Below are 26,148 nucleotides of genomic sequence, written 5' to 3'. Positions count from 1 at the left end.
CAGTAAATCTAGGATTTGAATTCAGGTCTTCAAAGTTCAAGCTCTTTCCAAAACATGCTGCCTCTAATTAAAGCCAGAAAAAAGACCGAAAAAAGTTGTGAGGAGACCACAACTTTTAGGAACTCAACATACTTTACTATTTCCTTCTCCTTTGTTTCATTTTTCTGACATCAGGTAATGAAAATTGCACCGAACATTGTTCCTAGATGTTCTGAGGGACCTTAATACTCTCCCTGATTCCCAATCTATAAAATGGAGAATGGTACCTGACACTAAAAAAAACTAAATTTGAGTTTAATGAGATATTAGATGAAAGGTTCAATATAAAACTTCAGTTTGTTTTTGCTATGAGCTGTTTTGGGAAGAAGGAGGCACCAAGTTATGTCACTCTTTCTTTTCTATCCTTTCTTAGATGAAATTCAAAAGCTTTTTGTTAAAAGTCCCATTCCTCTTCGCTCTAAAAAGTTTATGTTGCCCTGGAGATAATTCTCAATTTACTTGAGATAAGCTCAATTTAAAAATCAAAAATAAGGAGCCATGTTAGTTAAAGAATAAATTCAAGGTGGTTCTTCATAAACATTTTCATATTATTTTCACTACAGTATAAATTAGATGATTAATTGTAACTCGAGCAAGGAAGTCTAAAATTAGAAATAACATACCAAAAAACCTTGTGTACTTACGTATGCACATATGTATGTATGTGTGTGTGTCTATCGCTTAGAGAATGTATATTATATATAAACCAACAGGCACAGCAGGCTACAATTCCCCCGTGGTGGGAATTTTTCAAATATAACTTGACACACGTTAAAACCTGTTTCAGAAAGTTCTTATTCTGTATACCAAACAGAGGTGGCGTTCAGGAAGAGGTTATAGAAGTTGCTCTGCCGAGGTTTTTGGCTTCCGCACCTCTGAGATTATACTATGTTTATTGCCAAAGAAGCATGTGTGAAAATCCCCTATTCTGAGCCACATGATGGCGCTTTTAGCTCTGTCAGCATTAACCATTCACCCCAATTAGATCTTTTAAAAATCACAATCTGATTTTCAACATTTGTCCTTCCTTCTCAGTTTTAACTCCTGACTTTTTAGGTTACAATTCAAGAAACTTCCTTCCTTCAAAGACTTGTCAGAGCCTACAGCCAACCAAACAAGATTTATAAATGCAACTATTTCACTACCTAAATCAGCACACTGTCTCAGAGGAACAAAACTGTATGTGGTCTGTTTCCAGCCACCGAGTGGGTAAAAAATTTCTAACTCACAACATAAGCAGCATCACACTGCGTCACGGCTCAGGCAATGTAGGTCAATGTTTGGTCTCCAAGAGGGCATCAGGAGACATTTTGTGAGAAGCACCCCTGCTCTCCATGACATTAAGGGTATACTCACATATTTTCTCACACATCACACTGCGTCACAACCCAGACAATCTAGGTCAATGTTTGGTCTCCGAGAGGGCATCAGGAGACATTTAGTGAGAAGCACCCCTGCTCTCCATGACATTAAGGGTATACTCACATATTTTTTCATACCTTAATAACGAAAATGAGGGACTACAAAACTTCTAAGGCCCCGGCTCGAAGCCTCGATACAAGTATGAAGCTAGAATTCATAAATCTGTCTTTCTTAAATCTATTTTTTAACATTCTCACCAGCATTTATTATAGTGGTCAAAAATTTTGGAAGTCAATGCAATAAAATATCTAATTATCTGAGTGGATTTTGAAATGTATTCTTACTTTTCAATTATGATTATTATTAAATAACTATTTAATAATATTAAAATAAAATTATGTAATTTATTATTTGTGACGACTCACTTTAAGCTAATAATATATCTCTGCATTAAATATTAAATGCTGCCACTTAAAAGAAGCCATTTTTTCCCCTTTAAAAGAAGATAGGTTCTGAATGTTATACTCCAAACCATATGTGAAGACTTTCTTTAGAAAATCATTTTATGTAGAGCTTATATGTGCAATATTAAAGACAGCTTTTTAAAAGAATACTGAATTCTAGAATTTCTGATCATTAGCACACATAAAAATATCAAACATTCTCTGTGAAAACACAGTGACCTCTAGTGGATTCATGAAATAAACTGACATAATCCTTGCCCCTAAGAATTTAGAAATTAAGGTAACATTGATACATCCAGATATAATAAGTACTGATATGGTTATATACTGACAACTATTATAGATGAATTAGGGCTATAGTTACACTATGCATGATGTGACAATTGTGTATTTATAGATTACTCCAGTCAAGAGGAATATAATGAAAGAATTCTAGCCTTGCTCAGAATCTATCACTAGCTTAGGAAATACACTTAATCTTTCTGAGCTTGTTTGATAAAGAGGTTGGATTAAATTATCTCTAAGGACCCTTCCAGTTCTTTAATTATGATCTTCTCTTCTTTAATTCATCTCATACCCCAATGCCACATTAAATTCTGTTCAAAAACATTTCATGGTTCTCCAGTACGTGGGGATATACCAAACTTAGTCTGGCCCCTTTTTATCTTCTCTTTTTCCCAAAACATACCCCTTATTTCAAGTGAACTAACATTCTCACTATCTACTTCCAACACCCCAACCCACTCATATGAGTTTATTTTTTCACCTCTGCTTATTTTCTCATTATGCAATGTTTTATCCTCACTAACTTACATTACAGATCCCCATCAGAATAAGTACAAATTTGTTTCACTCGTGTATTTGTTTCACCGTCCCAGTGAGACTGAAACTCCCAAGTTGGGTTTTATATGTGTGTAGCCTGCTGGGTACTAAGTGCATATTACACACTTTGAATGCAAATTAAATTGATTAGTTTAGATTAAGGAAACCAAGACCATTTTCATCTTTCTTTTTTAGTGAGGTAGGGAAGGGCACATAGATAAGATAGAATTTCAAGAACCACAAATATAAAGTGACAGGAGTCCACGTTTTAGAAGAAAGTGGGCGTGCTCAGCACAGGATGGTAAGATTTTAGGAAAAGGTTAGAAGGAAGAACTGTTTTAAATCAGCTACAGAAAGTGCCAATAACTATATTTGAAGAAAAGAGAGATGACAGGAAAGGTGGTATAGTAAATGGTTTTGAAGCAGCTGAAGTAGATAAGATGGGCTAAATGAGAGGGCTAAATTTAAGAAGTAGTGAAGATATCTCTGGAAGCAAAGTTAAGGATAACTTAAGGAAACATGGATCTTAACAGTGGGGAATGGAATATGTTGCTGTCATAAAGCTGAGGAGGCAATGGGCAGCTCTGGTGAAAGAAATATCAAGAAAAGAGAAAAACAGTGGTAGTCAAAAAGGTGCTCTAAGATTCCCAATGTAGCTTGAACAATGCTACAATATTTTATCCTCCAAACAAGAAAGTCACAGAGGCTGGAGAAGAAATGACGAACAATTTAGTTTTATGTTTAATTCAATTAACAAAGGCCACAGGGTGGTATGTTTTACATATTCTAAAACACACAAAATTGGATCAGCAGGCAAAGGTGTCTGCCAACAAAGGTACTGTCATCAGTACAACTGATGCTGGTTGAACCTACAGTAGTGTCATATTTCCTTGTGCATCAGTTAAGACTTTAGGAATTTCTTTTTTAGGCAAAGATCTTTAGTTAACTTGCATCTCTTTACATTTTTGTCATTAAGTTTATTTAGCATAGATCCTAACTATTTTACCACAATGAACACTGCCTTGTGTTGTTATGATATTCTCTATCAAACATGAATTACTTGGCACATTATCTCATTGACTTAAGCCTTTGGACTTTCTGGACAATATAGTTTAATTACATAACAATAATTTTTGTTAACTTTCTAAATAATAATATGCCATTTGCCCCTCAATACTAAATTTTCTCTCAAATTCAGCAACTACTAAAATGTTCTAAATGTTTAAACATTTCCAAAGAGACAAACCCCAAAAATGTCCATAAACTTTTTTTGCTATAAATGACTCTTTAAATTGGCTTTCTTCAAATTTATAAAATATTTTACTGATTTTTAATAAAGATTGAATGAATTAACAACAAACTTTTTTTGTGTGTGTGAAGAAGATTAGCCCTGAGCTAACATCCGTGCCAATTTTCCTCTATTTTGTACTTGGGACATTGCTACAGCATGGCTTGATGAGTGGTGTGTAGGTCTGCTCCAAGGATCCGGGCCGTGAACCCTGGGCTGGTGAGGCACAGCATGCAAGCTTAACTGCTACGCCACTGGGTCAGCCCCAGTAACTTAAACTTTTAAACGTTAGTACACAGTTTCCTAAGAAAAAAGTGAGTTCAGTTGGATCCCAAGATCCAGTATCTTCTGAAAAAATTTAACATTTTTATTCTGGGATTATATTGTGAGAATTAATAGAAATAACTGGCATAGCAGGAAGTAAAGTTCAGGTTTTGTGATTAGAACTAAAACAGCAAACAAATAACATTTGTATGTATTAGTTTTCTGATTTTAAGTGTAAAATCCTTAATAGCTATGCTTAAAATATAACTATTTCTCCACAATTAAAATGTGTGCAATGGTAACATTCAAAGAAAACTAGACCTACTGTCTGCATATCTCAAAAAGCAGAAAGATGGGCTGGCCCAGTGGCATAGCAGTTAAGTTCGCATGCTCTGCTTCAGCAGCCCTGGGTTCACTGGTTCAGATCCCGGCCGCGGATGTCCACACTGCATATCAAACCATGCTGTGGCAGGCACCCCACACATAAAATAGAGGAAGATGTTAGCTCGGGCCAACCTTTCTCAGTAAAAAGAGGAGGTTTGGTGGTGGACAATAGCTCAGGGTTAATCTTCCTCAAAAAAAAAAAAAGCAGCAAGAAATTATTAGAACATATGAACAAATGTATGTATAATGATTTAAATTACCTTTCTTCTTCTCGAACCCATACTGGAGTTTTAGGAATTTGTGCTTGAAAAAACTTAGATGCTTTATAACAAAAGTTGCTGCAAAAACACTGAAAAGAACATTTTAAAACAAGTAAATTTTTTTTTGTATTGTGAAACACAACTTACAAACAGAAGAGAATATAAAACATAAATACATAATTCAAAGAAAAAAATGAAAACCCATGAATCTACTACCCAAGGTAAGAAATACCATACAATATCTTTGAAGGCTTCCATGTGCCCCTCCCCGAGGGCATCATTCTTCACATTCCCCAGAGGTAACCACTACCATAAATTTTGTTACTCATTTCCCTGTTTCCTTTGGTTTTGCTACCTATATACATATCCCTATAAAATATATCATTCAGCTTCGCTGACTTTTAAACTTTCTCTAAATAGAATCATATTGTTATGTATTCTTGTCTTCTTTTGATCCACATTATATTTTTGAGATTCATTCATATACTGTAGTTTATTCATTTACACTGTACGTTACATTCCATTGCATAAGTATACTATCCTTTATTTATTAAGGACAACTGAGTTGTTTCTAATTTTTTTTGCTATCACTACAATTTTACCATAAACTTTTTTTTACAATTTTTTAAATTAAAAAAAAACTGTGGTAAAATAGCTAAAATTTACCATCTTAACCATTTTTAAGTGTACAGTCCAGTGGCATTAAGTACCTTCTCACTGTTGTGCAACCATCATCATCATCCATCTCCAGAACTCTCTTCATCTTGTAAAACTGAAACTCTACACCCATTAAACAATAACTCCCCATTTCTGCCTTCTCTGACAACCACCATTCTACTTTCTGTCTCTATGAATTTGAGTACTCTAGTTACCTAATGTAAGTGGATTCATATAACATTTGTCCTTTTGTGCTGGCTTATTTCACTAACATAATGTCTTCAAAGTTCATCCATACTGTAGCATGTCTCAGAATTTCTTTCCTTTTTAAGGCTGAATAATATTCCATTATATATATATACCATATCTGTTTATACAACTAGACACATTCATATAAACTTGTGCACACAGACAAGAATTTCCTTAGGATATATATACAGTAGAATAGAAAGGTTTGGTCATAAAGAATGCGCAAATTTGAGTTTAGTAGATAATGCCAAACAGTTTCTCGAAAAGGTTATACCAATTTTTATTTGACCAGCAATATAAAGAGTTACTAATATTGTCAGGTTTTTATAATTTTGCTAATTTGAGGGCTGTGAAAACACAACTCAACATTGTTTTGTTTTGTGAGGAAGATTGGCCCTGAGCTAACATCTGTGCCCTAATCTTCCTCTATTGTATGTGGGATGCACCACAGCGTGGCTTGACGAGTGGTGCTAGGTCCACACCCAAGATCCACACCTATGAAGCTTGGGCCGCCGAAGTGAAGCATGCGGACTTAACCACTACCCCACTGGGCTGGCTCCCCTAATGTGTATTTATTTGCCACTTTCCTGATTACTGATAAGGTTGAGCATCTTTTCATGTATTCATTAGCCATTCAAGTTCCTTCTGTAAAATTTTTCTAGGATGGTTTGTCTTTTTTTTAAACATTATGTATTCTGGTTATGACTCTGCAGTCAGTTACATGTGAGAAATACAACTCTTTCTGATTTGTAGCTTATCTTTTCACTCTTTTTGGGAACTTCTAGTGAGCCAATATATTTAATTTTAATGTAGAAAAATTTATCAATTTTTCCTCTGTGGTCTATAGTTTTATTTTATTTAAGAAGTTCTCTCTGGTCCAAGTTTATAAAGATATCCTCCCATATTGCCTTTGAAAAGGCTTGTCTTTAGGTCCTTAATCTACCTAAAATTGATCTCTGTCTGTGCACTGAGATAGATAGGGGTCAATTTTAACTTCTTCCCTATGGATAACTAATTGTGCCATACCAATTATGGAAAACTCCACCTTTTTTCCACTGATCTACAACACTCTTTTTGTCATATATAAAGTGTCCATATATGTGGTCAGTTTGTTTCCGGCTCTTTATTCTGTTCCATGATTTATTTGCTACATTTGTGCCAGTATGCACTTCTACTTTTTAAACGTTCAAATAATAATTAAAGCTTAAGCAAACAGGTTTTTTTTTAACACCCTAAATGAAGTATTTATAAATGAAAAACTTTTAACATGGGCTATTCTCTAAAAGGCAAGATTTTAAACAGTTATTTTTAGAAATCCATTTAAATAATGTGAAAAATTAATTTGCCACATTGAACACAGCCTTTAAACTTACCTTTCTTTCAGTAATATCATAGACTTTATTGGTTTTGGTAGAAATTTTATATTTCTGTTTTGGTATCTAAAAAAAAGAAAGTACAGCTTACAAAAGAATCCAAGTAACAAACGTGAACTTTATGTTACAAGATCAAGTCATCTATGTATCATATCTTTGGCTAACCCATGTCATTATTTCACGACCTCAGTTTCATTTCTTCTTCTTTCTACAAAGTATTTTGCTAAATATAAAAATTAAAAGCCCGTATTTTAAAAAATTAGTTACTTACGATTCCTAGCTTCTTCTGACATAAGGGATAACCGCAGAGGTTGATGATAGAACGCTCATCCACAACATCACTATAGTGAGCAGGGGTGATGAACTGCCCCTACAATGAAATGAGAGGGATATTTCCACCCGGATTACTGGAAAAGTTCGTTTATCAGCTCTCTAAGCCTCATCCATCTCATCTGACAATAAGATAACAACAGCACCTATCTCATAGGTTTGATGTTAGAATCAAAGGAGAAAATAAAGGAAAAGCACTTAGAAAAGTGCTCGACACATGGTAAGTACTCAAAAAGTGTTAGTTATTATTTAAAAAGAAACAAAAAGTTTCTGCTACTGTAGACTATGCATCTTTGTAGATTATACAGTTCATGAAATAATTCTGAGGCAGGAGAAAGAAGTGGTGCTATAGTGACTGCTGTACCAAAGCAAAATATTGATAGTATATTTTATTTTTAAAAAGCATTATTCAAAAAATAAACCACATAAAATAATAAGATATAACTTTACCTATTTTTAAAGCACAATCTTAAAAAACAAAGTATATTAAAGGTGTCATTGTGACTCGTGAACAAACTTTTGTGCAAAATCTTCCAGCTTCTGAAAAAACTGTACAGGAGAATGGTGGGGTAATAGTAAGAAGCTAACACCAAATATTTTCCTTCGACATCTTCACGTTCAAATAATCTCAATTCTTGAGATTATTTCTGAAGAAGTTTTTCTGTCTTCACAGGGACTGAAATAGTTTTTATTGAGAGTGATACAGGCTATTTGTTTCAAATGAAGCATTTCTGGTTTGTCTGTTTTCTTTAGAGTCACCATGTATGCAGATTCTGATGCAGTTACCAATTTCAACTAAATATTGCCATATTTATATTCCTCTTGTTTAGAGAAATCTGAGTTACACTAAGAATTATTTTTGCAATAGAAGCTCTGAGTTTTAATTTTCTATTTCTTTTTTCTCTTAAAGATTATGAGGATATAATAGAAAATATAGAATAGAAATTACAGAAATTTCCATTCAAAATTTTAATGCAATAAAGCCATTAAAGAAAACAAAAAAAATTTTAATGCAGATTATAATCTTCCAGTTATGTGTTAAATCTTAAGTGATCTATATTTCAGGTTTTTAAAATATAAAAATTAAAGGAATTACATTAACAAAAATAATAATCGGTTACTAAAATAAGACAACATATGGAATATGGAAACTGACATTGGGATCATTAGTGCAAAGTGATGAAAATCAAGTGAGATAAGCAGACTGGTTATTAAAAAACTGCTACTAAGGGGTAAAATATGCATGCTATTTTTCATTAGTGCATTTTAAAGTCATTATACAACAAGAAATGCATAACAGTTGATTATTCTAAAATGCACAAATAATATAGCTTGATACCTGCATCTGGTGACTGAGAACAGATTTAAAAATTTCAACAATGCAAGGAAGTTTCACGTTGCATAGATTTAACGATCTTGTACTACAAAAGCAATAATCTGTCAACACATACACACTCCTTTAGAAATTCTTCTGTAATATTCTCTTCTAAAAGCTGTTCAACAATACGTAGAGCTTTTCTCTCAAACTCAATCTTCTTTCTCACTGCTGCTTCTAGTTCAGCTTTCCTAAAATTAAAAAAATACATATTCAAAATTTATAAGTATCCTACCTGTAAGTTTTACCATAGCCAATTTTGTTTTAAAATACACTAACAACTTACTATTTTGCTATTTAAATTAAATTTACATATTTTTAATGCTGTTACCCTTGACCCAATACTTTTCAAAAAGAAAACAAGCTACCTGTTGCACCGTACACATAAAATCTGCCATAATAACAGGATTATTTGATTTCCAGAGCTCAAAGAACAAGGAAGAACTTAGAAACTCCTATAGAAAATGACAGGAAATCTTTTTGCCAGTTAAAGAATTTATACTCTATCATTCCTGTGTGTACCTAAAAAGGGAGGTTTTTCCAATGAAGTCCTTAGAAATCAGAAGAGATTAGAGAAGAAGAAAGATGACTTTGGCTGTTCTTACAAATAAAAGTTTGTATCAACCTCAAAAATGAACTGATCGCCCAGTTTGACAGGACAGAGTCATATCTGCAAAGAAGTGTTTACTTACTTTGTTGTAAAGTCTGATTAAATAAATTACTGATGTCATAATTGGTATGACTATGTGGTTTAGGAAAAGAACAATCTTCCTAGGAGGGCTAGTTCTTGTCCTGGCACCAGTGGGACTCTGTCAGCCTTTGCTGGCTCCAAACACATGGAAAATAAAGGCAGAGGCTATCTGATCAAACAATGGCCCTGGCACAGTGGTTCTCAATTCTAGCTGCTCATTAGGATTATCTGATGAGACCTTTAAAAAAGATGCCCAGGACCCACTGCAGGCTAATTAAATCAGAATCTCTGAGGATGGGGCCTGGTTATTGGTGTTTTCTTAAAAGTGCTACAGATAATCTTAGTGTGCAACCGGGTTGAGAATCACTGCCATAGGACCAAAGATGCCAAGTATCTTGGTGACTTATTTGCTCCTTTCCTGCACTGGTTTCTATTTGCTTACGAGAAAAACCTTTGCTGGCCTCCAGGACCTTGACTTGGCTCTCATATCTGGACCTAGAATGTACTCACTGTTTTTCCCTACTTTCATTAACTCCCAATTCCTAATTCCTTGCCTGGAGTAATGTTTTTTTTTTTTTTTAAAGATTTTATTTTTTCCTTTTTCTCCCCAAAGCCCCCCGGTACATAGTTGTGTATTCTTCGTTGTGGGTCCTTCTAGTTGTGGCATGCGGGACGCTGCCCCAGCGTGGCTTGATGAGCAGCGCCATGTCCGCGCCCAGGATTCGAACCAACGAAACACTGGGCCGCCTGCAGCGGAGCGCGCGAACTTAACCACTCGGCCACGGGGCCAGCCCCCTGGAGTAATATGTTTTATAAAAATAATTTGGAGGACTGACACAGGATTGCTAACCAGGGACGTTAAAACTAGACGAAATTTGCAACTAACACCTATTCCCTCACCATTTCATAAAAGTCATTCTTACATCAAGGAAGTATAAAAGACATGAACACAGATTAAAAGGCAGTTCTTTATACTGAATACATCTAGCTTTATGAAAAACATTATTTTTCTCATTTTGCTGTGATCACTACTATGACATGTACTATGTACCATCATGTGCTATGTACTCATCATGTACTATGATCAGTACACAATCTCTGTTAGGAATTGCTGACCTAAGCTGTTAACTACCTCAACCTCCAGTAACAGCCACTCCTCCTAACGGATGGATACCTACAGCTGCTTCTCACGGATAGCCCTGTCTCACTGCTGTCCTCTGTCCCAAATGACGACAGGGAGTATGGTGCACAGCAGTGGTTCTCAAACTCCTTTGTCTCAGCACTGCTTTATACTCTTAAAATTACAGTTTTTGCTTACGTAGATTATATCTGTTGATATTTACCATATTAAGATTAAAAGTGAGAAAATTTTAAAGCATTTATTAATTCATTTAATAATAATATACCCATTACATGTTAATATATCTTTTAAATAAAAAACTTAGTGTGAAGAGTGAAACTGTTTGATATTTTTGCAAAGTTCTTTCATTTCTGGCTTAACAGTATTCACCTGGATGGAATGGAGAAGGAGTTTTCGATGGGACTAAATTCATAAAGAATCACTCCCCTCAACAACTATTTGGTTACCCCCATGGATTTTAATTGTTTCATCATCCTGGATGATCTGCTCAAAATACATTTCAGCTTATCTATGTTCCTCAAATTGTAGTGCTCAGAATAAAACATGATCTCCTCAGGTTTGTGGTCAGATCAGTGTTGAGGTGAGTTGCAAATTACTGTCAATATCAATATTAACTAAACTTTACTCTTGCAATATTTCCTAAAACCAAGTCAGGATAACCATGCTGCTCCACAGGGAAGGCCTCGCCAAAACAGATCTCAAATGCACCCAATTTCTCCATTCCCAGATGATCACCAACCCTAACATCTTAAAACTTTTTAGACTTAAATTCTAACACTTTATTACTTAAAGTTCTCCCATTTGCACTTGGAATACTGAAATTTCTCACCATGGCGCAGCAGGTACTTTAAGAATGGAATCCTGCCTCTCTAACTCTTTCCTACGCTTCTCTCTTCCCTTGCTCAGAACACTGCACACCACCCTGGGCATCTCTCCTTTCTTTAAATGTCCAAGCTTTTTCTTGTCATACATACTGCCACCTCTGGCTGGAGATGCGCTCTCACTACTCCTTGTGCGGTTAATGCCTACTTGGCCTTCAAGTCTCAGCTTAATTATTACTTTCTCAGAGAAGTCTCTCCCTGAAAACCTGCCATCCTCCCTGCCAACCTCCAACTAAACTGGACTCTTGTTATTAGTTCCTCCTCATAACATCATAGTCTTTTCCTTTATGGCACTTATCACAATTTGTAATTCTGTACTTATTTGTGATAATTTAATAGGTATTTCTCTGTTCCACTAGACAGGACTGTGTTTATTCTGTTCAAAACCATATCCTCAGGGCCTAACACAGGTCTAGCATATCCTACACTGGGTAAATAACTTTTGAAAGAGCGAGTAAATTAAGGCCAAAGCCAATACTTCATAAAATGATAAATCATAGATATACATTTTTAAATCATCCTCCTAGACTACTCCTATTCTGGAAACTTTTTGTGACAGGATATAAATCTTGCCTTTTTTAGGAGAAGCCAAGAGATAGTACAGGACAACTTTTTGCTGAAAATATGGACATGATGTAAACAAAGAACAGAAAAGGCTTCTTGGAGTCCCTGTCATACAAAGCAAAAAAAGGAGAGAGTATCTGAAGAGGTGGAAGAGGAGAACCTGGTTAATTCAGGACTGCTTATTACCTTTCTAAGATACTCATACCTTCACCAACAATCTAAAAGGGTCTGATTTGGTTTTCTTAAAGCAAGGAGTAGGGGGACGTAACAGTCTATGTGAGAATCTACAGTGCTTCCCAGATCTTTCCCTTCTCTCTCAGAATAATCTTCTCTAAGGTAGCACCTATTATTGTTTTCAAAAATGGTTCAATTTATGTCAGATAAACAGATAAGAGAATGCAGGTGTCTAAGTAGTTCTCATACCTTTTGGAAGCATCTTCTTGTTTCAAAGCACTTGTCTGTTTACTACCTACAATGAAAAAAAACAGTAGGTCAAGTTTACACACACACACTAGGCTACAGGACAGATTCGTGCCCACATAAACCGTAGACATCTCTTCTTCTTTCCCACACATTTCCTTTCCAATCCTGTTTGTAAATCAAATGAAATGGGAAGGGAATCCAATTTGTTCTTGTAAATTAATTAATTATTCCCGAATTTTTTTGGTTAAAACGCACCTCTTTCGGGATTAAATTTTGTCTTGAATCAGAGCTGCATAGTTAAGCACTCCCCAAAAAATCTGAGATGTGGGTACTTTTACGGGCAACCTCTCTCCGTCCCCCAAAGGTTCGCTCCCGGGGAGAGCGGGAAGTCTGAGCCCTCAGAGAACGGGGGCACCCAAGCCACAGGACCTCTAGAAGGAGGACCAGCGCTGGGTCCAAGGCCAGCTGCACACTGCCCGCCGACGCTGCCCTGCTCACTTGCCCACTCTGGCGACTCCCGGCTCCCAGGACGTCTGCTGCCCCTCCCTCCGAGACTGGAGCACAGCCCATGACGGGGGAATCGTGGAAGGCTGGTGTAAAGAGACGGGGGGCGGCGAGCCGTCTTCCCCAGAACGCGCGAGCACGGCGGGACGAAGCTCTTGGCCTTCTCCGCCCCGAAGACCACCTCCCCCGGGGCAGCCTCGCGGGAGCGCCCCGCGCGCCTCGGTCTGGCACCCTGTCGGGGCTCAGTTCTCAGGGGCCGAGCGTGCGAAGCGACCTTGCTTCCTACCTGCGGCGCTTCGGGTGGCGCGGGGGGCCCGGGCCTTGGGGCGAGCGGCTCGCAGCCCGACCGGCTCCGCCATGGCAGCCTCCTCACCGGCTCGGCACCGGCCTCGGCCTCTGCTCCCGAGGCTCCGCCTCCCTGCGTAGCGCGGGGCGGGGCCGGCCGCGGGGGGCGGGCCCGGAGAACGGCCTGCGCGGCCCGAGGAGGCGGAGCGGCCTGCAGAGAGGGGTGAGGGGTCCAGCCGGTAAGTGGGCGCCCCGGGAGGTCCGGGTGTCGGGGCTCGCCGTGGGCTGGGCGCCGTGGGCCGTGAGCCGCGGAGGACTCGGCGCCGCGGGCCGACCAGGCCCCACGAGGCGGTGGGGCCCGAACGTCAAGGCGAGCAGGAATCGGGAGAAATGGCCTCCTTGGATGCCGCCCGCACGCGCGCCGCGCTTTCATCCGCCCTGGAGCGCGCTGCCGGGAGGACCCGGCCCAGCCGCGCCTCCGCTGCGGGCCTGGGGCTCGGCCTTCCCGCGGAGAAACGGCGGCCGGTGGGAAGGGAACGCTAGTCCCCTGAGGCCGCCGGCCGCCTCGAATCCGTGCGATACAGCCAGTTCCCTGTCTGGATTGAATACCTGGGGGAGCGCATCTCTTACAGGGAAATGCCTCGGTCACACTTGGGGTGAAGGGCATTTGGACTTTCACCCTGTCTGGGTGAGTTGTGTTGCTCTGGTGGGACATTAAAAAATAAAAAATTCCCTAATGATTAGAACGGATTTCAAGCCCACCTTTTGGAAAAGAAATACTTTGCCTTTTTAAAGTCATTTATATAGTCCATATTTGTGCTGCTTCCTGGGGGTGCTCGAGAGGATTTTTTTTTAAGTGTATCTTTCAAAACTGCTCCTGGAAGAAAAAGATGCAACAGGAGTTTTTTTTTTTTTAATACATTTTTATTTTCTTAGGCTAACATACTAACTTTCAGTAAAAACATTTCAGCTTTAAAAGTTTATGTTTTCTTTATTGTATTTACTACTAATTCATCAGAATGAAACATTATTAGTACTTCAATGTAGTATCACTGATACTTAACGGTGTGTTTTGTATTAGTACATTTCAGCGTCAAAACTAGGAAAAATAGGAATGGCTGTGGAGGAACTTCAATGTATAATAAAGAGATGTGTAAGTAATTTTTTTTTTTCTTTTTGTAAAATTAAATACCTTTCAAAATATGGGAAGGGCACAGATTATTTTTAATTAAATTTAACGATCACTCAAATTGTTAATCATCTTTAATCCTTGCTTTTTTTAACCTATGAAAAAATAGGATGAGGACAAGAAGGTAGATTGGATTGTTTCTCCAAGTGACATACTTGTCTAAATAACCTTTTACATTTTTAATGCTGATCCTTACCATAGATTTCTTCAGCAGGGTGAATTTCAAGATCATTCATTAAAGTATTTATTAGACTAATTCTAATTTTCATACATATGCTTATGTGCAACTTATCTAGAATTTAGACAGATTTCCTTTTTTCAGAGAAATCAAGTAGTTATTGAGTTTTTATTTGCCTCAACGTGTTTGATTTTTGTTTATTTTGTTCTTGCTAGCAAATCCTAGATGAGCAAGACTTTAAAGAAGAAGATTTTGGCCTATTTCAGGTAGCAGGCCAAAGATGCATAGATGAAGGGCACGTAGAGCAGCTATTAGAAATTATTCAAAATGAAAAGAATAAGGTAAGTACAATGTTTGTGTGTACTAGGAAGGGAATAGCCACATGGTGCTATTATTCATCCATTCATTTGTGTTCTCAGAGGATAACTTTGGAGAGTGCCTTACTTTTAGCTAATGATGATAGAATTAATAGTAGGTAATATTTATTATTTCCTATGTCCCAGTTACTGAGTGCTTTACATCTGTTAACTCATTTGGCCTTTCCAGAATTCCATAAGATAGGTAATACTATCAAATTCATTTTGTAGATAAGGAAATAGTCACTGAAAGATAAATAACTTTCCCAAAAGTGACTCAGCTTTTATGTGACATCCAGGATTCAGACCTGTACAGGCTGGTTTCAGAGCTCTCAACCACTCTGCTCTGCCTCGCATCTGTGTAGCACTTGAAAGGAAGTTTTAGAGTGGAATCGAGGAGGTTGACTGACTGTGGGATGAGAGAGAGGGAGGCATCAAAGATGACTGGGTTTCTAGCCTCTGAGAGGATAATATATGTCCCAAACAGAAAAAGGCAACCTAAGAAGAGGAGAAAGTTCCTCAAGGAGGACAAATAAGTTTATTTTGGAAATTTTAAGTTTAAATGCAGCAGGCAGTTGATAAGTAATGGTTGAAGCCTAGTAGAGAAATAGGAGGTTAAGATGTAGATTTGTGCATGATTAGAGATTAGATGATTGTAATAGATTTAAGCATAGTGGAGCTTAGCCTTAATAGCTTGAGAATCACCTTTGTAATGTGTGGTCTGCTAAATTCAAAGGTTCAGCTATTGATAAGACAGTGTTTAAAACTGACTACAACCTAATTTTCTTGTCAGGTAACACAATCAAGAGTGATCAAGATGTACTGTTAATCTGCTTTGTGTTAAATGTTTTTTTTTTAAGAGCCATATGAATAGTAGTTTCTCCTAAGATACTACAGTGCAAGGGTTCTCAAGATGGCACTACTGATATTTTGTAGCAGTACTCCCACTCCTCCACCAGTAATGACCATCAAAAATGTCTCCAGACATTGCCAAATGTCCCCTAGTAGGAAGGGCACAAAATTGCCCCCACTGAAAACCGCTGGTATAGTGGGAAAAACACAGGCCTTGAAGCTGGACAGACTTATATGCAAATCCTGGCTCTGCCACCTTTTAGTTCTTGGACACTGGGCATCTCAGTAATCTCTAAACTTTGGTATTCTCGTCTATCAATTGAGGATAACAATCTTACCCTGTAGGGTTGTTAGTATTAAATTAAAATAAGGTGTAGCTTACGGATAGTCAGTAAGTGTTTACTCCCCTTCCTCATGACCATTTACTATTTACATAGTGAGTGGATACTTTGCAGCTGGGATTATATTTGTAAAATATTTTATCAAAATTCTTTTTTTTCACCTCAGGTATACAAATCTTATTCAAATCTAGAATTTCTCTTATAGTTAATTGTTCTCAGAGAATCATTTATTAGGGTAGAAGTCAACCTATGGAAAGGGAAAGAAGTGCTTAGTTGGAAAAGTAGAGTCTCACAGTAAGTTTTGAAAAGCAAATAGAGGCTTATGTAATAAGTAGTGGTGGAAGAAATCTTTAGTAATTTGGGGAAAAATTAACCACATAACATAAATTCCTGATTAGTAAAGACCTAGATATTAAAAGTCAAGCAACACAAAAAATAGAGGAAAACAGAAGAGACTGTCAGATCTTTGGAGGGAGGATAATTTGTTACACTTAGAAGTAGTAGACATCATTCAACCTGTATTTATGGGTCATCTATTTTGTAACAGCCCCTACTGTAGATGCTGGGAATAGATCTGGTAGTGAACAAAACTCACTGCCCATATGGATTGTAAATTCTAATGAAGACAGATATACACATGATAAATAAATTATGTAGTATGTTAGAAAGTGCTGAATACTACACAGAGGAATAAAGCATGGGGGATGAACTGCGCTGGGTAAAACTGTACAGAGATTTGAAGGAAGCAGGACTGTCAACTATGGGGCTATCTGGGAAAAGAGCGTGCCAGGCAGAAGAAATAACTAGTATGAAAAAAATGTTCAGAGAGATCAACTGAACTATCTATTCCTTTAGGTAAAAAGCATGATTGTTTTGCTATTTGTTTAAAAAAAAGGAAAATCAAATTTAAGTCTTTATTTTATGCCATACTTCCAATATAAATCTTATTGAATAAAAAAAAATAGGTGAAATATGTATTTAAAAAAAAACTTGAATGTTTATAAATCTCTAAAGGGGGAAATCCATTTTAAACCTAAAAGCAGTAGAAAGGGGACCAAAGAGAAATATCAGGGGCCTGACCCCATGGCCAAGTGGTTAAAGTTCTGCCTGCTCTGCTTTAGCAGCCCGGGTTCACGGGTTCAGATCCCAGGTGCAGACCTACACCACTCATCAAGCCATGCTGTGGCGGTGACCCACATACAAAATAGAGGAAGATTGGCACAGATGTTAGCTCAGGGCTAATCTTCCTCAGTAAAAAAAATCAGTATATTTTGCTATATAAAAAGTGACAACCAAATAATTATTTGTCATAAATACGACTAAGTGAGTATTAACATATAGGTAGCTCATGCAGATTGAGAAGGCAAACATTAAAATGTCCTCTTGATAAATGAGCAAAAATATAAATGGATAGTACTTCCTCTTTTGTGAACTATGTATTCACATACCCTAACATATTCTGTTGCTGGTTCTCTAGGACATGTTAAGTCTTATACCTTTATACATTGTTTCAGAGCTGTGAATATATTTCCCACCTATCTGTGCCTGACAGACTTCTCTGTTTTTCTAAGAAGCCTTAGCTTAGCCGTCACCTCTTCTGGGAAGCCGCCTCTTGCTTTCCCCAGAGGAGAGTGACTATTCTGCTATACCTTCTCTTCTACCTTTATTATCTTATACGACTGGGTCACGGAGCAGGTGTTGAACCTGCTTGTCTTCTTCCTAGATGTGTTTTTTTACAAATGAGCCTAGAATGTAAACTCAGTGAGGATAGAGATCTTACCTAATATATTCCTTGCTTTTTTTCTAGCACCTAAAATACTCTAGGGACCTGACATATATTATATACTGATAAATACTGAGGAGTTGAAGTAGAATTCAGGCCAGTGAAGTGGAGAATATTGTTGATAGTTTTGAAAATCAGTGGTTTTGATAATGAATGTGCATCACTAATTATAAACATCTTCTTGGTTGGTAAGCATTCTGAAATACCTTTGAAAATAGAAGCAACTCATCTATAGGAGAGAGGAGGATGAAGTGGCATCCCCTCTCTTACATAAGTTACATGACTATAATATATATTTAGAGATTCTCTGGGGAACTGTAGAACATTCATGAGCATTGACTGGATTTCTTTCTGAATCAGGGGAGCAAAATTCTTCTTGAAAATTAAGTACTTGCTCATATTCAGAAAATTAAGTCTCTTGTTTAAATCCTGGGAAAGACCACCTTACCTGGAAAAGTAAAGGCCCCTTTGCTTTTCCTCAGTGAGCGCATTAAATACTACTTTAAAATGTTGGTATCTGTTAGCAGCCAACTCTAGGAAGTCAATGGTGAGATGTCATAAGACTCATCTTTCCTATTTTAGAGGAAATTCTAAGTTCCTCCAAGTTAAGAAAGCTCACTGTGAGAGTCCTATAGATGGCAGTATTTGCTTTACTTTCAAAATGCTTTTATAGGTCATCATCAAGAATATGGGCTGGAATCTTGTTGGTCCTGTTGTTCGATGCCTTTTATGGAATGACAAGGAAGATGATAAAAGGAAATACTATTTTCTGATGCTTGATTTATTAGTAAAGGTAAGTTAAAACTAGGTTCTGTTTGTTAGAATACGCAGCAGTATTTTATAATTCCCATTAATGTTTAATGCTTGTTTTTCGTGAGAACGCTTTTTAGTTCATGAAAATACAGGAGAGAGCTCTTCGGAGAAAAGACCCAACCTTATTGATTGGATGGGCAAGTCCACTTCAGTTTCCCCAACTTTGTGGATATAAGAATGACCTAACCTCATGTCAGACCCTCTGATTGAGAACCTCCAAGGAGAGGCCTAGGAGGCTCTATTTTTAACAAGTAGCGGATTGTATAGATGTAGAGATAAGGGTTAGAGAGCTAGTTCAAGGCCACAGTGATCTTTTGGCAACGTTGGAACTAGAATCAAACCTCACTGCCCTTTCCTCTGTGGTTTGCTCCCTAATAGAATATGAAAAACCTAGAATGCATGTGAGCACAGTGGAAATAGGAATAGAAAATAGATTAGTTGTGACTGACAATCTTAAAAAGAGACTTTTGGTAAAACGTTAGTAGAGTTATAGGTAAAAAATGATGGTTAAGAAAGATAAATTCTGAGAAAAAGGACATTGTAAGAAGCTACTTAGAGATCAGTACAAATAAACACAAATATATACTTGGAAAGAGGGAACTCCATCTAGATATTAGTTATTAACTATGAGAGCTTTTAAAAAAAACCAAGGCAAATGAGGTGATAAGATGTGGCCAGTCAGTCACAGGCAATGCAAAGTTTTATCTGTTCAGGAAGCACAGAAGAGACCACGTTCGGGGCCGGCTCCGTGGCCAAGTGGTTAAGTTCACGCACTCCGCTTTGGCGGCCCAAGGTTCAGATCCTCGGCGCGGACATGGCACCGCTCGTCAGGCCATATTGAGGTGGCGTCCCACATCCCACAACTAGAAGGACCTGCAACTAAGATATACAACTATGTACCAGGGGGTTTGGGAAAATAAAGCAGGAAAAAAAAAAAAGGAAGATTGGCAACAGTTGTTAGCCCAGGTCCCAATCTTTAAAAAAAAAAAAAAGGAAGACACCACGTTCATCTACATACCCTGACATACGTAGAGAGGTCCCACCTGTTGGAAGCCCTGAGAAACTAAGGCAGCCTTTGGAGTAGATCACAGCTCGAAGGAGACCTCAGCTCTGGTGATCAGGCTCTCCCTTCCCCTGTTTCTCTAGCTCTTCCTTTAGCCAGGAATTTAAATCTCTAAAATGTAGTTCTCCATTAGGAGACCTTTTGACTTCTTACTTCTTTCTAGTTTTACAGTGATTTGACTAGGGTAATAACAGATTCTGTGTTTTGCTAGTGTATTTTTTTTAATTGTATAAGGTGTTTTACTGTTAAGCAAACAGATTCTGTGTTTTGCTAGTGTATTTTTTTTTAAATTGTATAAGGTGTTTTACTGTTAAGCAAAAATAATTATATTTTCTCAGCATCTGCCTTCTTTTAAAAATAGTAATCATCTGGCTTTAAATAAAACTTGTATTAAACAGGTTCAATTGTGAATATTTTTATAGTTATGTAATCCAAAGGAATTATTGTTGGGTTTGCTTGAACTGATTGAAGAGCCCTCTGGAAAACAGATATCCCAAATTATCCTTCTTTTACTTCAGCCATTACAAACAGGTAATAAGTATTTTGATATCTAAGTGTTTTTGGTTTTATCTATGTAAGTGATATTTCTCCCTAATGTCAACACTATACCAAAGTAAAGTTCATGAGTAGATACTGAGTCCTCTGCTTAAGCTAGTAATAGCAGTGCCAGTTTGAGTCCTGCTGCCCATAGAAAGATGACAGTACCTGGTACAGAATGGGTACCCAGTAATATTTTGTTGAATGTCATGCTGTTTTCAATGTGCTGTGTTGTAATCTATAGCTTTTTGCCTAACCTCCCTATCTGCAACTTATAGCTAGAATTTTCCCTGTAAACACATTTAAAGGATTGCCTCTGTGGTGTCTGCAGTCCTCAGTCTGATAGCATTGTGGTAGTCCTTTATCTTGGTTAAAAACAGTATCAGGCAGGGCATTGCTCAGCCTCTGCCTCGGGAGGTTGGGATTGGGAATAGCAAAGGTACTGCTGAAGAAAGAACAAGTGTGGAAGGAAAAGGCTCCATGGCTGAGTGCAGTAACAGTATTGGTAAGTAATGGATGTTGGCAACCAAGGCAGACAGTATTTATCCATGAGAAGAGACTACTTTTTCATTTTATGACCTACATATAACTCAGAGTCTGATAGAAGGACCCAGAATCAGAAGTTAGAGTAAGTTTGTTTTAAATGTGAATGCCCAGCAGCTTTGTACCACTTGAAACATTCGAAGTCTTCTAGAAAGAAAAATCTCGTAATACTCCCTCCCATTTTTATAGTGCTTTATAGTTTACAAGACACTTTATCTTATTTTATACTTACAGCGACCAAAAAACATAGGAAGAAGTGTTTCTGTCTTAAGTATGTAACCTGTCATAAACATCCCTAAACAAGATTTCATGGCATCCATTGTAAATTGCCATGTAAACGTACACTTTTAGTATAAAGATCCGTTATTTTATGCACCACTAAAAAGGAAAAAACACTGCCAATTAAGCTATGTTGTGTCACTCTGATTTCAGAATTGTTAAAGTTGAAAAAAAGTGTGTTTTAATTCTACATCATTTACTGGACTTCTTGTCCCATGTTTAGCATACTTGATGAGCCTACCTCAAGTAACAACTTGGTCTCTATTTTAGTGATTCAGAAACTTCGTAACAACAAGGCATATTCAGTTGGATTAGCATTGTCTACCCTTTGGAGTCAGCTCTCTCTCCTTCCTGTTCCATACTCAAAAGAACAAATACAAACAGATGACTATGGCCTTTGTCAGTGTTGCAAGGCCTTAGTAGAGTTCACTAAGCCTTTTGTAGAAGAAGTCATGGATGACAAAGAAAACTCTCAGGAAAATGAAAACTTAAAGGATGAATTACTGAAGTTGTAAGTATATTTTTAAGAACACTTCACAATAGACTTAAGTAATAGATCAGTTATTTTATGTTTCTTTATTTCTTTGCAATGGAAATATAAACTTTAGTGTGAAATTTTGAATTTTAGAAGAATATAGGGTTTAGTTGATATCCTGGGCATTTGATGAGGAGGCACTGATATTTTAAAAAAGTAAAAAACCAAAATCCATTTGTTTACTTCATATATTCTATGAATTGCCTTTACTCATCATAGTAAGTGAATAGTAGAGGTGGGGGAAATAGATAGGTGTAGCTCAAAGAATCTGGTCTTTCTGTGGGGGAATTGTGTTTTTACTCTCCCTTTGAGAGCAGCAGCAGCAGCAGCAGCAACAGCAGACAGTTGAACATCCAACTTGACCACAAAGCCAGTAGCAGAGTTCCCAACAGCATTTGCTCCAGGAGTACTGTAGACTAAACATGCACTTTCGATGCGACAGTCAAGCACTTTCCATATGGCTAGTCCAAATTAAGAAGTGCTCTAAGTATAAAATACTCCTTGGATTTATTGATTAATTTCTTTTATTTCTTACTACTTTTTTAGTGTGATGCAACAAATTTTTAATTATATATGGGGTTTGCATTGTATTTCTTTTGGACAGTGTCGGACTAGGTTATTAAATTACATGGACCAATAATTTTATTTTTAAAATTTTGGAGACTAAAACTACTGTTAGCTTGCTTTCTTGTCAGGTGGTGACATTAACAATTTTTTTTTACCATTTATAAAACTCATTATTTTGTGAAAGAAAAGATATTTTAACTAAGGAAATAGGAAAGGCTTAATCACAGAATAAACTGTGGTCTAAATAAACCAAATAATAGCTTTATGAAAAATTACTACATCGTCCCAATTTTTCCTTGAACTAATGAAAACTGCGTCTGGACTAGCCCTGGTCCTCAGACAAACATCCAGTATCCGTTGGCATTTTCCAGACATAGAAACGAATCTCACCACACTGAGTCTAGCAAATTGTTCTCATGCTCTCCCATTACTACTAAGAAGGATCTTATATCACCAGTTTTACAGGCCATTGATTTATTGCTGTTAATGTTACTTTTCATGTAAAATTAACTTAGATATGTTTATAGAACGAGGTATTTTATACTCAGGAAGTGCTGTATTCATAGTTACCCATTTCTTATACCTTAGTTGTTTCAAAAGTTTGAAATGCCCTTTGCTGACAGCACAATTCCTTGAGCAGTCTGAAGAAGCTGGAAATGATCCTTTAAGGTATTTTGCATCTGAAATAATAGTAAGTACAGCTAATTTAATCTGCTTTAATATCTGCTGTAATCTAAAATGTTATCCTGCCATGTTCTCATGTACTGCACATGAGCATGTAAATTGATACATTTATTAATAAAGCAATATGTAATTTTTGTAGACCACAGATAAAAAGATGGAAAATAAACACCAGTAATTTTATTACTCAAATATAAATAATATTAACATGTGCATTGGAAAAACCTACAGTTCTCCTCCAGTGTCTTTCTCCTTTACTTTCACACAGAACACTTCACTCTGACACTTTCAGTCACCAAATATGTGGGCTTTTTCCCCACACCAAGCAATTCTGCAACTCCAGCTGGGTGCCCTACAATTTAACTCAATTCTGACACAATCTACCTGGAGATAGTGTCAGATCCCACAGGTTTAGGGCTCAGTCCCCTGAGACTGCCCCCCTACTTCAGATGCCAATTGCACATGATAGGTCCTCAGGTTACCCATAACTTCTGTCCAACTTGGCTACAAATTGGAGATTCCCATGACCTCCTCCCCTTTTAGATTTAAGTATTTGCTAGAACAGCTCACAGAACTCAGGGAAACACTTACTTATGTTTACCAGTTTATTAAAGTATATGATAAGGAATACAGATGATCAGCCAGATGAAGAGATAAATAGGGCGAGGTCCGAGAAGGCTCCAAGTGCAGGAGCTTCTGTCCCCGTGGAGTTGAGTGTATCACCCTTCCAGTAGGTGCATGCGTTCAGCAGCCTGGAAACTCTCCAAACCCCGTACTGTTGGGATTTTATGAAGGCTTCCTCACGTAGGCATGATCAATTACTAACTCTGTTTCTAGTCCCTCTCCCCTCTCTAGAGAAGTTGGGGGAGTGGGGCTAAAAATTTCAAGCTTCTAATCATTATGACTTGGTCTTTCTGGTGACTACTCCCCATCCAGGAGTCCACTCAGAGACACCTCAGTAGAACAAAAGATGCTCTTAGTACTTAGGAATTTACAAGGGTTTTAAGAGCCATGTGTCAGGTACAGGTCAAAGACAAATGATAGAATAAGAGATGCTCCTAGTGTTCTTATCACCCAGGAAATTATAAGAATTTCAGGAGCTCTGTGCCAGGAAGTGGGGGCAGAGACCAATATATATATTTTCTATTATCTTACAATTCTAGAGTTTTTTCTACTTTTATAGTCATAAATAAACAAACATATATAGTTTTTTTCAAAGAGTCTATCATATTATACATACTCTTTTGTAATCTGCTTTGTTTCTCTTAGTATAACATGAATTTTTTTCCATTGGCTTAATAGTATTCAGTGATATGGACTTAGCATAATAATGTGTTTAACCTGGGCCATGTAATTTCAACACTTAGATTTTTTAATAATTTTTCATTACTATAAAATAACTCCAACTTTCTTTTTTTAACTAAGTCTATGGTAAGTGTCCTTGTAACCAAATATTTGCATATTTCTTTGTTTCCTTAAAATAAATTCCTAGAAATGGAATTTTCTGTGCCAAAGCATATTTTCACTTTTAAGGCTCATGATAAATATTTTCAGAATAACTCCAGAAATAAGTAAATTTTATCTTAAAAGCAATTTGACTATGCATCAAGAGTATTTTAAAATGTGCTGGGATTCTGTCATAGGGAACTAATCTGAAATATAGAAAAATATGTACTTGAGATTGATAGTCATGAATTTCAAGTTAGAGCTGTTATTGTGGCTGTGGGTTTTCTTCAGCCATGTTCAGCTGTGCAAATGCATGTGCAGCATAAGAGAAAAGTTGGATTTTAATTAGGTTGGGGTTTTGAGAACTGTGTGAATTCTACAAAGCAATAGGGCTAACAGCATCGAGCGTTATGCAGGGGAGTGACTAATGATGGGCAGTGGGATTTAAGCTGAATAAGGAGGGAAGTTAGGACATACTAAAGACAGCGAAAAGATGATGTGATCACTAGATTGTAGATCCTGGTGTGAGTGGCAAGTTGTTGGAGTTAGGTTACTAAAAGGAGTGAGCTGTAAAGATGAGAGGTTAAACAACAGGATGCTTGAAATTAATGTTATGGAAAGATTACAGTTACTAATAACCATGTCTAGGGTATGACCATGGGAGTGAGTGTTCTAAGGAGAGAATGGAGGCTGAGATCACTGGACTAAACAAAGTGAAGGACCTGAAATTCCAGGGTATTAGAATATTTTGGGTTGTACATTTAAGTCACACAGAATTGTAATGAGTCATGTCAGAAAGCCAAGTAATGGAGTGACTTTGGGGTCTGCTAATGACTGTAGCAAGGAGGGGTAGAGGTGGTATAGTCACATGAAATGAGTTTCAAAGCTGAGGGATTGTAGAGAGGAGGGAAGAGAATGATCTAGAAGTAGCAAGGAGAACAAATATTTTATTTCCAGGTTCAGTGGTAAAATGGATACATTAAAAAAAAATAGCAACCCTTTAAGAAGGTTGTAGAGAAAACAGTTGTTTTCAGAGGTGAACCAGATTTCATTTAGAGCAAAAGAGGTAAGAGACCATCTAGAGAAGAATGGATTTTGCTGATGACCATGAGTTCCCCAGGCCATGACTGACAGATGTCTCAATTTGAGGAGGAGTAGAAAAAGGGGTTAGAAAAGGAGATGCCAGAACTTTAGGGAGACTAGATTCTGAGGATGAGAGATGATTTGGTGACTGATATAAATAGGGATACATAGTTTTCTCAGGAGCACATAAGAGTCGGGGGCCTCTTCATTGTTGCTAATTCTAGAGTACAGTATAACCCCCTGGATGCAGTATAAACACCATCGTATATGATTTATGTACCCCATTTTGATAAGATGGCTATGAAAGTTGGAAACTGTTAAAGAATTTTAAGCCTGGGAGTGATGTATTCAAACTGTTTTGGATTCATCACTTTAGTGGAGGATGAATTTAACGGAGGTAAGATTGGAAGTAGGGAGACCAGTTAGATGTCTTTGGGGAATTAAGTGAGAATGGTGAGAGCCCGAGTATGGAAATGGTGGTGGAGATGAAGAGGAGAGGGCTGATTTGAGAGTTTTGTCATAGGTAAAATTCACAAAATTTGGTCA

General features: G+C 37.3%; 2 protein-coding genes across 13 annotated transcripts in view; one reads left to right on the top strand and one right to left on the bottom strand.

Moving 5' to 3' along the window:
• The window catches only part of RPAP2 (RNA polymerase II associated protein 2), a 72,052-nt gene extending 58,552 nt beyond the window's left edge, over positions 1 to 13,500 (bottom strand). For 5 of the 8 annotated variants that reach the window (XR_011494849.1, XM_014865235.3, XM_044749497.2 and 2 more), the window contains exons 1-6: positions 13,358 to 13,500; positions 12,568 to 12,613; positions 8,944 to 9,058; positions 7,434 to 7,532; positions 7,163 to 7,228; positions 4,884 to 4,972 (exon numbers count right to left, since the gene is read on the bottom strand). Coding sequence is in view for 6 of the 8 variants with exons in the window: in XM_014865235.3 (XP_014720721.1) it covers positions 4,884 to 4,972; positions 7,163 to 7,228; positions 7,434 to 7,532; positions 8,944 to 9,058; positions 12,568 to 12,613; positions 13,358 to 13,430 (488 nt within the window). In the remaining 2 variants the exon portion in view is untranslated. Of the gene's footprint in view, positions 1 to 4,883; positions 4,973 to 7,162; positions 7,229 to 7,433; positions 7,533 to 8,831; positions 9,059 to 12,567; positions 12,614 to 13,357 lie in introns of all 8 variants that reach the window. The other 3 variants (XR_011494850.1, XM_044749499.2, XM_070486828.1) reach the window with 2 other exon arrangements.
• GLMN (glomulin, FKBP associated protein) overlaps positions 13,492 to 26,148 on the top strand; it is a 39,223-nt gene continuing 26,566 nt past the window's right edge. For 2 of the 5 annotated variants that reach the window (XM_044749494.2, XM_044749495.2), the window contains exons 1-7: positions 13,588 to 14,044; positions 14,438 to 14,509; positions 14,939 to 15,064; positions 18,729 to 18,848; positions 20,354 to 20,462; positions 21,561 to 21,801; positions 22,981 to 23,083. In XM_044749494.2, the coding sequence (XP_044605429.1) occupies positions 13,760 to 14,044; positions 14,438 to 14,509; positions 14,939 to 15,064; positions 18,729 to 18,848; positions 20,354 to 20,462; positions 21,561 to 21,801; positions 22,981 to 23,083 (1,056 nt within the window). In that variant the 5' untranslated portion in view covers positions 13,588 to 13,759. Of the gene's footprint in view, positions 14,045 to 14,437; positions 14,510 to 14,938; positions 15,065 to 18,728; positions 18,849 to 20,353; positions 20,463 to 21,560; positions 21,802 to 22,980; positions 23,084 to 26,148 lie in introns of all 5 variants that reach the window. The other 3 variants (XM_070486826.1, XM_014865236.3, XM_044749492.2) reach the window with 3 other exon arrangements.

This window comes from Equus asinus, chromosome 16 (assembly GCF_041296235.1).
Source record: "Equus asinus isolate D_3611 breed Donkey chromosome 16, EquAss-T2T_v2, whole genome shotgun sequence".
Classification (NCBI taxonomy): domain Eukaryota; kingdom Metazoa; phylum Chordata; class Mammalia; order Perissodactyla; family Equidae; genus Equus; species Equus asinus.
This window is presented reverse-complemented; position numbering and strand designations above follow the sequence as displayed.